General features: G+C 44.6%; 1 protein-coding gene across 1 annotated transcript in view; it reads right to left on the bottom strand.

Annotated features, from left to right (window-relative positions):
- The window catches only part of TXNDC16 (thioredoxin domain containing 16), a 41,730-nt gene that overhangs the window by 8,331 nt on the left and 19,421 nt on the right, over nucleotides 1-13,978 (bottom strand). The window contains exons 13-16 of the mRNA XM_065748612.1: nucleotides 13,709-13,768; nucleotides 6,266-6,434; nucleotides 5,504-5,640; nucleotides 227-311 (exon numbers count right to left, since the gene is read on the bottom strand). Coding sequence (XP_065604684.1) covers nucleotides 227-311; nucleotides 5,504-5,640; nucleotides 6,266-6,434; nucleotides 13,709-13,768 — 451 coding nt within the window. The remainder of the gene's footprint in view (nucleotides 1-226; nucleotides 312-5,503; nucleotides 5,641-6,265; nucleotides 6,435-13,708; nucleotides 13,769-13,978) is intronic.

Consider the following 13,978-nt stretch of genomic DNA (forward strand, 5'->3'; position numbering starts at 1 on the left):
CAGGAATGGAGCTGACAGTTCATAACAACAGGGTAAAACAGCAGCCCAGTAACAGCTCCATTTCTCTTTGTCAGAGTCTTGAACAATCCTGCCACTGGACTGAGTCACTTGTAGATGTTTGGGCTGCTGATAAACACTCAGCATGGGCAGAGACGCTTGCTTTAGGCAGTAGCTTTCATTAAATGCAGGTCACTTTGAATTGTCACCAAAGTAAAAAACAACTTACAAAGCAAAGGCATCGTCTTCGAAATACATCCCTGTTGTTACGTGCCCACTTAGGATGCTTCCTGCCTCTGTGAAGGCTTCCCTGACTGTAAAAAAGACAAAGAATCATAGATAAACAATAGAAAGAGAAGTGTCAGCTTCCTTCTAGAAATCAAATCACCACATCTGCATATGTAACATCCTCCCACGGCAAATTCTCAGTTGTGAACAAAAATATGATCAGTGGCTGATGAGAAATGGTTGCATCTCATGGCCACAGGCTACACAGGAGAGGAGCTGGCAGCAACTGAAAGGATGAGAAGGAAAGAGTTCTTATTATGAGAGCAGTGTTTGCTCTTTAGCCACCAGAACTGAGTTTCCAGGATCTCCATGACAGAAATACTGGCAGAAAGCGAAATGCCCTTAAGAACTTAAACACCATAAGTGTTCTTAGAAACAGGAGACCAATTAAGAGGCTAAATAGAAATCTTATAAATCACAGTGACCTTTTGGAAAAGACTACTACAGCAGTGTTAAGTGGCCAGCAGATAAACCAATCTCTCCATCAAGTAAGTGTCTTATCCAGCTCCTCCAAACAGGAGGATCTATTACAATCACCAAGGGTCCAAAGGCTACCTACCTTGAAGGCACATTGTATGCTACTGCTTCTTGAAGCTGTAAGGAGAGGGCTTTACCTCTGTTGTCACAGTTCAGAGAGCAGTGTCATACCACCAGCCCTTAGCAGCTGCTAAGGTCCACCTCCCACCTTACAAAAACAGTGAACCCAGAGGATGGGGATAAAGCGTAGGGGGTGGGACTCCCTCTAATCCATAACATCTGAATCTATCTGTGCAGAGAGATTGAGAGCAGAGCCCCAGAAGGAAGCCAGCTCCTGGTTTATGCCCTCCCTTATAAAACATCCTCAGTTTTAGGCAACTAAATTGGTGGAAGAGACAAACTTTGTGAGGATGTGCAAGCCATAGTGTGTGAGCTCATAAAATACACTAGATAAAAAACAGAGAGAAAAACAAACAAAGAAAAAACTGCCTAACTAGGCTGAACATGGGGCACATTTCAGCTCTCCCAGTCTTTTTATATCAAGCAGTCAAAGACAATAAAAAAGGCTCCTTTCGTTTACAGGAAGAGAAAGCTCATGTTAGAGAAGTTAGGTTTTCCCAAGAGTTCAAGTTACAATTCAGATGCAGCTTTGATATACGTTGCTACATAATTTACATAAAATTCATAAAATTCTCATTCAGAGGTTATTTATTGTTCCTTGTAATGTGATACATCATATCAAAATTGGCCAACCCAGACACTTGGGACTGGTGACTCAGACCTCAATGAAGTGAAGCTGGCTCAAAACCCTTCACTTTTTTGCTCTTTGCCTCCACCTTTCCAGCAAAACTCAAGGATACATTTTTCATTGTGAATCCCTGGAAACACAAGGACTACAAGCTTTTCATTATAGTGATTTCTCCTCCAAAAGGAAGTTTGGATCCTTAAAGGAATGGCTCATTGAGAATTTAGACATTGCAGAAAACAACACATGCCACACTGCTTGTGACACAGGTTGGCCAGTTTTTGGCTTGCGATGTCAAGAAAAACAGGGACTGAGATTGGTTTTCAGATTCACCTCGGTCACTTGATTTTGTCAGTGCTGACACAACAACCCAAACGACCATCAGAAGAGGAATACTGAGAGCTTCACCAGCAAACCCTCTGCAAACTTGGAGGCACAGCTACAGGAGAAAAGACCATGAGGAAGACTGTGAGCTCTGTGAGGCACGAAAGGACCCCGGGTGATACACAAACAGCAGGCCTAAATCCAAACATCCTCAGGAGAGCACTTCCACTGGCATTTAACTTGAAACACTCACTTGAGACGTTAAGTAAGCATGTACTCAAGTGCTGCCCTGGAGAGGCCTTGGCTGCAGGATTCCTCTCCTAAATCAGAACATTCAGCACAATCCAGGCTCCCTCATTTCACCAGGCTCATTCCTGCTGAGATCTTCCCTCCCCATCACACTCCCCTCTGCACGTCCTTCCTATTGCAATTCCAAAACTGTCAGTGTTTTGGGGGCTGTCTGTCCCACACAGCACCCCCATCGTCCAGAGCAAGAAATCCTAAAAGCACACAGTTCCACAACAGACACAAAGCACTTCCAAAAACAATATTTCTTCTAAAAACATATACAAGATTGGAGATTACACTGTATGAATTCTGGGTGGTTTTTTTTACTGAGTGAAAATGTGAAGCTAAGGTGCTGTCTCCCTTTTGCTGGCGTTAACTGTGTCTGGCTGATTCTGCTGAGCGACAATGGGCAGACAACACAAGATCTCAAATAAAGTGAATGGGGATCAGTTATTCACCATTTCTTCTAACACAACATCTAGCAGCCAACAGAATGCTTGGGCATCAGTTACTGGAAAACAGGAAATTCACAGCCATGCATGAAATCCTCCACGGACTAAAGTCACTGCCAAGGCATGCTGTGGATACCAGGCAGAGACTCTAATTATGCCAACAGAAGATATTAGATACAAAGCAGGAGTGAGATTTCTAGACTAAGACCCTGAACTGACAATTTCTGGCATCTAATTCCGTGTTGCCAGAGAAAGAAATCCCTCTGAACATGTAATTCTTTTCTTAAACGTCTGCTTTTGCCATGCTGGAGAGAAGATATGGGTCACGCTGGCACTTCCATTATTCTGCCCCAATATAATATGAGTTTGTGTTTAAGGAGCAGTCTGTACACAGATGGAGCCCCACACACAACTAAAACGGGCAGCAGAAATCAGAAGCAGCCCCCACCCCACTCCAAGTGCTGCAGGGCACACAGAGGACAACCAGCTAATGTTTAGTGCTTGGTTTACGCCAATGCTTGGCAAACCCTACAACACTACCAGAAACCTGAAGAGCAGAGGTGTATTCTTAAACAACTGCTGAACATCTTAGGACGCAGCTTTAAATCCAAATATGCTTCTGAGTAGCAAATGAACCCCTGTAAGTTCTCCAGTTTCCAGGAAAATGCTCATTCATTGCCCTAACAATGCTGTGTACCTCTTTGCAATCCATTTTAACTACAATTTTTCTGACAAGACTCTTCTAGCTCAGACCCACTGAAGAGTTTCTTAATATAGTTCTCACATTAAGTGCTGGAAAAAATCCAAAGCTTCATTTAATTGGACATTTCGTTGCTCTACTTCAGTTAACTGGAAACAACAATGACGTGACACATTGCTGGTTCAGGTAAGAGCAGGAATTTTTGCCATGAGAAAATGATTACAAAAACTTCCAGAGAAGTCTGCAGGCTGTTAAGGACAGCAGCGTGGCTTCCCTGACCCCTGGTCTGCATTTGGTGCCAGAACAGCTGGCTCCAAATTTCTGCTCCCTCAGATTATCCTGCATGACACTCAACTGTCCCTCAGGTTACATACTGAGAAAGCATCCTGTATTTCATCTCCCCTGGCATCTGTGGCTGAGTTACCCAGATTACAGATGCCATTCCAAACAGCAGACTGAGCGTGCCCCAAGGGAAGAGGAAATCTTGTGGGCTTCACACAGAGCTTTTTGGAAACCTCTAAGACTCTTGTTTCCGAAGACAGTGCAAGTCTAGAAGGAAAGCAACATCTTCTGTACAGGAAACAGCCTGAGCTGACAAGGACATTTGGATCCAGGCAGGATCCCTGCGGAGAGCTCGTCTCACAGTCCACATGCAGTCCTGTCAGCTGGGCTAATGCAGCACCACTGCTACACAGGATGGGACACATGGAGTGAAAGGAAGGTTCTGGAGCTCAGCTGATGAAAACTAGGGAAAAATGATTTAATTTAAAGTTCTTCTGACACCAGTAAGATTTTCTGCTAAACTTAACACTTAGATACAGGCCCTCCAGAAGAAGGAAGACATGCTAGATGTTACCCAGGATGGTGAACAAAGCTGAAATGTTTATGGGTTGGTTCCTGACATTTTATTGGTCCTTATCTCTGAACATACTGGATTTCCTCTGAACCTCCTCATCCATCTAAATAGCTTTATTGCATTTAACCAAAGTTTACAGGCACACTGGGGTTTCAAAATGAGAAACTTGACAAAGATTATTAAAACATGATCCCTTTTCATGCAGCAATTCCTAGAGCTAGGTGGTAAATACGAGGCTGTGGGGTTGGAAGATCCTAGCTGTCCACTGTGGATCTGACTGAAGCATCGCATGATGTCCCCTGTCCAGACTGACTTTATTCCTTTGTCCTTGTAGACACGATTGACTGCCATTCTGGTGCAGCACTCCATGTAACAGACAGGAGAGGCATGACTCCTCCAAGTTTCAGCCACTCTGCATTCCTAGCACTGACCAGGACTGCACTGACCAAGAGTATAATGTGAGATAAATTCAATTAAGTTCAGAATAGTCCTTCCAGCAACTCTGCCTAGCATTTATAGCTGAGGTGCCCACTGCAGAAGCTGTGCCCACCTATTTCAAAGTCCAAAGAAGGATTTCAAAGACTTGTTAGCATGTCTTTGCTGTCTGATGCAAGAACTTTGCATTTTACCATACTGCTATTTCACTTTGCTTTTTTCTTTTCTTTTCTTCTTCTTTTTTTTTAATTTCAGATCTTGTGTTGGTTGCAAGGATTGAGACTCCCACATCTGCAAGAGGAGGAGTCAGCAAGATAACTACCAATGCAGTGGTGGAAAGGGCTTTCTTTAAGAAAGCATGCTGTGACATATGGCACGTGGAATACAAGAAAAGACTGATGAGTCTGGGTTTGTTCAGTCAGAGGTTGAGAAGAGATCTGAGAGCAGACTATGACTACTCTAAAGGGAACTCTTGATGAGGATAGAGACAAACTCTTCATGGTAAGGGGCAGGAAATACAACAGGGACAACAGACACAAATTGTGGCCAAGTAAATTCAGATTGTACATTTGTGAAAACACTTTTTTGCACAGACAGTTGTGCAGCCCTGGGACAGGCCATCCATGGAATAGTTGTTTCGTACTGGTCCAAGCACAACATCTCCAAGACCTGCCAGGGCTGTCATGTGCTACCACAGTGGATATAGTAAACATGTCCACAGTTGCTGGGTGACAGCTGAACGTCCCCTGAGTCAGAATAGGGACCTCAGGTCCCACATATAGGATTACCTTAATCTTCTACTTATAAAAAACAAGAAAGGTGGTGCCAGGAAGGCTTTGATGTGAGCAAGCACGATTGGTTCTTTAGAGAAAGTATCTGGAATCATCCATCTCTGGTCAGGAATTAAAGTAAAATGCTTAAGCCATAAGTATCACACTCACCTTTACTCATGGCTGTGCTGAATACTCCTAGAACCAAAGAGTGGTGATAGGATGACAGCTCAGATGGAAGCTCTCCTCTTAAATACCGTTCTGCTTCATCAATTGTTGCCAGCTTCAGAGGGCAGGAAACTTGGCTCCTATAGAAAGGCAGCAAAACAGCATGGGCGGCCTTCTTCACTTTTGGGATGAAGAGACAATATTCTCCTAAGAATTCTGCCCTAACCCAATGTGACAGTCGTTTTATCCCAATAGAGAAAAAAAAATCAGCTGCCTCTGGGAAGGAAGGGTAACATCTAGCCACCAAAAGGGACAAGGACTGGTTATGGTGAAGGGAATAGACCTAAGCCATGGCTGCTCTGAGATCCTTTCCACACACAGGACAGTCTGGCACCCCATAGCAAAACTACAGAGATCACTTGGTTTAGAGTAAGGGGCTGCGCTTCCAGTAAAACCAAAGAGGGTTCTGTCATTCATATCATGACCTTAGGGCCATACTCCATTCCTGCACCGGGATCCACATTACAAATAACTGAGAGGGAATTCTGTAGAGAGAGAGGGAAAGTGACAACGGATGGGCTGTCCAGGAGTAGATTTTTCTTTTACAAAGAAAAGCACAGAAACTTATTAAAATAATTTCCAAATCAGTTCTACAACCAGATCTGACATTTTTCCAAAAAGGAATTCCATTACACAGGCCATCCTGAACATCTCCTGGTAGATGTGCCAATCTTACTGTGTGGGGACTCATTAAAAGACACTTACAACATGATGAAGCTGGTCAGTTCTTCAGTTCCCAGCATGCCATTGTATGTTATTGGTTGCTCTCCCTTCTTGTAAATCTTTATGGTAGGAAACTGAGTGACATTCTCCATTGTGCAAACACCAGGCCAGTCCCAGCAGTTCACTCGAGAGAGCAAAATCCTCTGAGTTCCTAGAATGGAAAACATGCACATACATAGTAAGGAAAAGTAAAAAAAGAGAGAGTGGAATGTTTGAAAAGGGAGCTATGTGAGCTTTTTTGGATGTTATTGCATATATATGTATTAACACCACTAGAACTCCTATTTGCTTTGGTGTTCATCCTACTGAGCTGGATCCTAACACACTGCACATATGTGGAGCAAGTCCAGGTGTACTACCACTGAAAAGTTACTCGATCATTCCTGGAGTGAAATGCTGCTCTGTGTAGGCAGGATGTCAAACTCCAGTCCAAACATAAGCAATCCCTTTGAGTCCACACTGTCTTGAAATTATTCATGGGCATGCCTTACAGCTGTGAATATAATAGCAACTATTTCCAGCCTACTAATGCATTAAATATTCCAACAGGTGTGAATGGATTAAAACAACAGACCATAGAGAGACCAAACTCAGGGAAGTGGTGGCTTTAATTTCTCAGAAATACCCAGAGACATTCACATCTGGCTGCAATGAAACCCTGAGGCAAACATCCAGGAGTATATATGGCAGTAAGAACAGGGGCTGGAAATACTTCATGAATAAGGCTAAGACAAAGAAACCAGGAGGAAAAGAGGGGAAAAAAAAGCTAGGCATGAAAGAGGCTGATGCACCTGGGGAGGAACAACCTCAGACACCACCACATGTTGGGAGCCTCCCAGCTCAAAAGCAGCTCTGCAGAACAGGACCTGGGGGTGCTGGTGGACGAGTCAAACATGACCGGTCCTATGCTGCTTATGCTAAGGCCAGTGGCATCCTGGGCTGTATTATGCAAAGCAGGCCAAAGGAGGTCATACTTCCCTCTGCTCAGCACTGGTGAGGCTGCACCTGGAGTTCTGAGTCTGAGTTTTGGGCTTCTCAGTGCAAGAAAAACCTGGACATACCCAAGAGAATCCACCAACAGGACACAAAAATGGTTAAGGGGCTGGAGCACCTCTCCCCTCTCCTCCTCCTGCTCAGCCTGGAGAAGAGGAGGCTCAAGGAAGTCCCATTCATGCCCATGAACACCTAAAGGAAGGGTGCAGAGGACAGAGCCAGGCTCTGCTCAGTGGTGCTCACTGCCAACAAAAGAGGCAATAGGCAAAAACTGGAACACAGAAGGATCCTGATGACCTCCAGAGATCCTTTCCAACCTAAACCATTCTATCATTTGAGGCTTTTTCATTTAATAAGGTGTTTAGTATTAAAAAGTATCTATTTTACCTAAAACAAAAGCTAAATACACAACCCTAACCCTAGCGATTCTATCATTCAAGGCTTTTTCATTTAATAAGGTGTCCAGTATTGAAAAATACCTATTTTACCTAAAACAAGGAGTGAAGTACACAGTTAAAGGTCACATAAACAAACTGCAATTCAATCTGTCAATCTGATGGCTTTCACTCCATTGTACCTATGCAAGTTGCTCATCTCCAAGCCACTTGGAGGTACTTATATGTCCCTTAGTAAGAAGCTGGGGTCTCACAAGTAGTGAACTGAGAAAGGAAGAGTGCTACAGAGCAGTCAGTCCGACACAGATTTCTCAGACAAGTACTACAGAAGATTTTTAAGGGACTCATCAACGTGATAAAAAGGGATCTGTGAGCAATGAAACGGATAAATGTTCTCCTGCATACTTTCCACGAGCCCAGGACAGAGTGTCTGTGACTTCAGCATGTCCCTATCAGCTGCCCTTTCACCTGCAGGCTGGGAGAAAGCCAGCACATGCTGCTGCTAGTCCACTGCTAAGCATGTGCTAACTGGTCACTGGCTTCACTAGCTACATCCTTCTGCCTGACCTGCCTCTTAGCTACTTACAGGCTTGACCAATGACAGCAGGGCTGTGCACAGTCCTCAGGCCATTCATCATTCATGCCCACTGCAAGAATTCAGTATCTCAGAGATCTTTATACCTTTGCTAAATTGGTTTGAACAAAATTCAACAGTTACATGGGAAAGATGGGATGAAACGCTGAGACAAGGGCACACATGGAGACAGATCAGTGCAAGGTGTTCTGTCCTTCCAAAACCAGGGCAAGGGCAGATGATGATGATTTCTCAAGAAGAGCACGGCAGATCAAAGCAAACAAGCTTTCTTCTCTGTCTGCCCTAGGTTTGACTCTGATCATTACCTTCACCAGAGGCCTGGATGATAGAAAAAATCACACATGTCCAATCTGCAGATGATCCTAGACTCAGAGGGGCAGAAAGATCAAAGGGCAAAGTGTAAACAAAAGCAACATTCTGTAATGAAGAACAGGATGCACATACATCATTAAAGCTGCAGATAAGGGCAAAGCTCACCCTTGGATGAACCCCCTACAGCATCTGCAAAATACAGAAGGAAAAGGATGCTCTTGTATTTTTTTCTGATGAGGCTTTTGCAGAACCCATCAAGCCTTCATGCAAGCTGGAAAACACATTTTTGAAAGGTGTAAGCAGATGAGAGAAAATCTGAGCAAGAGAGGAGGTTAGACAGCACATCTCCTGAGGAAAAGTGGTGCTTCTTTCAAACAGAAATTGTCCAGGAAAGGGAAACAACAGAATCTAAGAATATGCAAAGTCTGCTCCAGAGATGATAGTGAAATCTCTTTCTGTTGCCAGCTGGGAAAGGACAAGCAACAATTTATCCCCAGGCAGAGAGGCTTGACCAAGTATTAAAATCAGCTCTGGAGGGCCAAATGTAGGCAAGTCTTAGGCAGAACAGCTACTGAAGGGTTTGAATCACAGGTTAGAAATTTCTGCCAGGGATTGGCAAGGCACCCCAAAGACAAAAGTGAAGAAACAAGTGACCCCTATGTGATTTCCCATTCCAAAGCTCTGTGTCCTTGACATCTCACCAGACCATTTTATACAGCTCTCCTGTTAGCTTCTGCTTTGCAGCTCTTTCACAGGAGGAGTTCACCACCGTTCTGCCTTGCATCAAATGTATGGACAGAAGAAGCAAGTAGCAGTGCAGAGCTACCGGTCTGCAATTCCACTCAGGCAGTCCAGAGTTGTCAAAACACTCCAAGAGAACAGAAATGGTTTGTGTCATTCTCCAGGCTTTGAAATAACATCTCAATTTAAAAGCCTGCCCCGGGATTTATTTCACACCTCTGATCCGGTATGGCTGGTTCTCATCAACTGTTACCACATCATTTTGTGTCTTGCTCAATTCAGAATAAAAAATGGCATGCAAACAGAGCTTTGATGTCTTGTTAAAACTGCAAGGCTCCTCTAAGGTCCCACAAATGGGATTTGAAGTATTTGGATACCACCCTGGGGGACTATGTACCAAAAGTGACCAAAGAAGCCCCAGCCGGCCCGAGGAATGCTTGGTATGGGATGATCATGCCACCATGCCAAGCTGCACCATGTTATTAATTACCAAACACACTGCAGTTTCAGGAGTTGAGTAATTCAGCAAAAGACAGCAGAGCCCTGTAGTCATTGCTGAGCTGCTGCAAGGGATGCAAGTCGAAAGACAAACGCGGGACACTTCCATCCTGTGATTTTAGGTGCAATTCAAACTGGCAACGGAGAGAACTTCTGTCTTTAAGGGTCTTCTAAAAGCAGGACAAGACAAGCATGGAAGGCTACAAGGAGTAGTGCAGGATGTGCAAAAAAAATATCAAGACTCCCTTAAGCAGACTGACATTTTCGAGAGCTGGTCCGAAGCCTACGAGATGAAAGAGAATTAAGTTATATCTAAAGTGTTGCACTTCAAGGGGAGGAATCCAGTACAGAAAGGGAAATGACTGCCTGGACAGCATCACTCCAGGAAAGCATATGAGGGAATCACACAGCCCATCAGCTGTTGACATCTTAACTCGTGTAATGTATGTGATAAGAGAAAATGAATGGTATTTGGTGTTCTGGCAGATTCTGGGTCAGAGAGTCCCTCTCAGGCTACACCACAGCTTTGGGCATGAAAGCAGAGTTCAAAAGGGATTTCACAATCTGTTCTCTTCTCTCTGGTGACAGCAAGAGGATCCAAGGGAACGGCATGGAGCTGCACTGGGGAGGGGCAGGCTGGGGGTTACAAAAAGGTCCTTCACCAGAAGGTGGTAAAGACTGGAACAGCCTTCCCAGTGCAGTGGTCACGGCCCAAGCTGAAGGAACATTTAGACAGCACTCTGGAATAGAAGGTTGGGTCTTGGGTGGCTGTGTGGAGCTGGAAGTTGGACTTGATGATTTTTGTGGGTCCCTTCCAACTCAAGATATTCTATGACCAGATTCTGTGTGCTAAATCACACAGGTGATTTTCGTAAGTTAGAACTACAACTTCAGAGCCCTGTCTTTGAAAGCTGTTGGTTAGGGAGGCCCCACAAGCATTAGAAAGGGAAGTAAAACTGTTTTTCAGCTCAGTTTTTCAGCATATTGCTCTTTTGTATTGGCTTCCTACCACCTTTGCAAAAAAAGGCCAAAGACATCTGAGAAATACAATGACCCTGTCACATCTTCACATCTTCTGTTGCAGGGGTGCTGCATTCATAAATGTATGTTTTACATATGAAAACAAGAGCTGTGCTAGTTAGCCTCAATGGCAGAGAGAATGGCACGTTCTTGCTGCAAGAGCAGAAAATGTGCTCCTTTCAGCAAGACAAAGATGTTTCTCTTGATCTCTTGTTAGATTGGATCTCTTAACAAAGAGAAAACACCCGGTGGGCTGTAAACTTCATTTGGTGATGATCTGCTGACCATTTGTTACTGGATGATTCATGATTCAGTCTCCAGCCTCCTCTGCACCCTCACGCTTTGTTTCAGATGGCTTATTCTCAGTGTCATTTTCCATGGAAAATTGGCATCAAAAGTGGGACCTCACCCTGCATCTCAAAACGTGCTTCTAGTGCAGGTGACTCATGCCTCAAACAGCTGATCTTGGCTTCTGAGCCCTTGGGAAGGGTTCCACCCTGAACAGCAGATACCTGCACTTTTGGGGGAGCCGAGAAATTGCCCCAAAGACATAATCCATGTTTAAATCTTTCTGCTCTGAATAGATCAAACTCTTCTTTCTTATCCAGTCTTCTGCCTCTTGCACTGGTGTATCTTCCTGATTACCTTGCCCAACCCTGCATCACTCCCCTCCTAACCCCAAATCCAGCTCTGGATCTCCTGACACTGACTCCTGTTTGGGAGTTCACAGATGCAGACTTCCACCAGGCTATGCCCCCTGCACTGGAACATTCACAATTGTTATGGCTTCTGCACTCAGAATGATCTGCTGTAACCTTTTGCTTCTTTAACCTCTTGACTACAGCCCACCCTAATTACCCAGCCTCAGACACCCTCGTCCTGCCATAAAAGAGAATTGTCATCTTTTTAGGACTTCCAGGTCCCCAACAGATATCTTTGTAACTAAGTCTCTCTCAGCAGCAGAGATAAAGATGTATCTTGCAGGAAACTCACTCCAGTTCAACAGAAGCAACCATTTTCCATCCTCATCAAGGTCACAACAGGGAGAACAAACTGGAGTCATTCCATAGGTCACATCTGGCCTGGGAGTCTTCAGTTGGACCTCACTGATCACAGGGGAAAGGCCTTGACCTCAATCAGTTCATAATCTTTGTTGAGAATCTGCCTATGGCTGCATCCCCATACTGAGATTGTTATCAAATGATTAAAGAAACAGATGGTGAGAGCTCAGCTTCACAGTCAGCCACAATTTGGCCACTGACTCAGGAAGGGGCAGGGTTTCATCCACCGCCTCTCCCAGTTTGCTACTCTAGCTGGTTTGACAGCTGGAAAGTCTAAAGAAACCCCAAATCATCAATAACTATAACCCCTTTAACAACGATAACCCTCTCTGAGTTTTCTGGTTTATTTCTGGGATGTCAGTTCAGATCAAAGCTGATGACGACATTCTTCTTATGAAAATTAGTAAAGTAGAACCTCTTTCCTCCAGATGACGGCACTGTCCTCAGTGTTCCCAGGAGGTTTTCTTGCAGACAGCCACTTCTCAGAAAACTGTCTGGGTCCTCTTCCCACTCTATACATATTCCCTCTGCTGAGCGCTCAGTCTGAATCCTGTCTGAAGTATGCAGGAAGAGGCATTCAGTTCCAAGGGAGTGCCTCTAGGAGCAAGGAGCTACAAGGAGAACTCAGCTAGGAGAAATCAGCAACTAGGAGAAATCAGCCTTGAAGAAGAAAACAACAAAGAACACACCAGCTGCCTCCAGGGGTGCAAGAACAGCTCAGACTTAGATCTGCTCAACTTCCTCACTGTGCTGAAATGACTGGGATGAAGCCACCTGCTTACCCCCTGTAGAGGGAGGAACAGGCATCTCTAGAAGAGACTGAGCCCATGTAAGGCTGATAGCAGCTCAGAACACACCTCTTTTCACTGATTATAGAGGAAGGATAGGACTCAAACCCTGAATTAAGCTGAATAGGTACTAGAGCACTCAAGAAACATCACAGGCACTCTTGAAGGACCAGTCCCTCCCGTCTTAACTAGTGGATTACCTGATGTGTGTTGTCTTTAAATGTTACTGATTCTTTGCTGTCATCTATTATTTATGGCGTTCTGTGGCTGCCTGAGAGACTTCCCATGTAATTAACCCAGTCTACAGGCCCTGAAGGCACAGTCATTTTAAATTCTTTCTCTGGCAGCATCCTGCCCATGGATCTGGGCCTGCCCACACCTGTCTGTTACACTTCTTCCAAAGCCTGGGCCAATTACACTCCGCTACAGATCCAATACCCACTGCATGATTTCCAAAAGCAGGAGACTTGTTGTACCACCCCTCCCCAGCAAAGATTGATTTGGCTCTCAAGCCTCATGCTGTGCAGATGCAGTGTGTGTTTACTCTGACAGGACCAAGTACTGAAGGGTAACAACAGGATCCTGCTTCTCTGATGCAGGCCATGGTTCCTGCTGCTGGACCCTCTACCTTTGAAGCCCATGCTGTGTCACTCACTGCTTCTGGTGACAAAATGACTGTGCCCATGAACATCTCAGTCTCAGCTGAAGGGTGGTTTGGGCAGCTGGTGTGTACCAATTTACACCCACAGCACCAGGTGACTGCACAAGGTTGCACTGCCAGTCCCATGACTTTATAGAAGCACAAAGGGACTGCAAATATTGCTAGAGAAACAAATTATCTCTGCAAGCAATTTAACGGGCAAATACCTTCCTTATGTGTTTGAGAACCTAAAATTAGTATATTTTGAGTATATTCTGAGTGAGTGAGCGAGACACTACCAATATCTTCCCAGTTTTCTGGTGCATACTGTCAGGGCAGATGCAGACTGGCTGTACCATCACTCAGACCTCTGGCACCTTACCTTTCAGGTGACCAGCCACCTCTGTGTAAGACTGTAGCACTGCCAGGGACACAGCCTCCCCTGAAACACAGAAGAGATGCAGCCCTGAGTTCCACAGAGGTGATAAACCAATCCCACAGTGTTCCTTGACAATGTTACATTATGATTTTTTGCATCCTATGCACCTGAAGCTCTGAAAGACTTTAAAAGAAATGAAGAAAATTGGACTTTATGCTTCTGCATGAAGACTGTGTAAAAGAAACAGACTTGGGGATACTGGTGGTCCAGTGG

This window comes from Cyrtonyx montezumae, unplaced genomic scaffold, assembly GCF_038088225.1.
Source record: "Cyrtonyx montezumae isolate F1298 unplaced genomic scaffold, pur_monq_1.0 scaffold_10, whole genome shotgun sequence".
Lineage (NCBI taxonomy): Eukaryota > Metazoa > Chordata > Aves > Galliformes > Odontophoridae > Cyrtonyx > Cyrtonyx montezumae.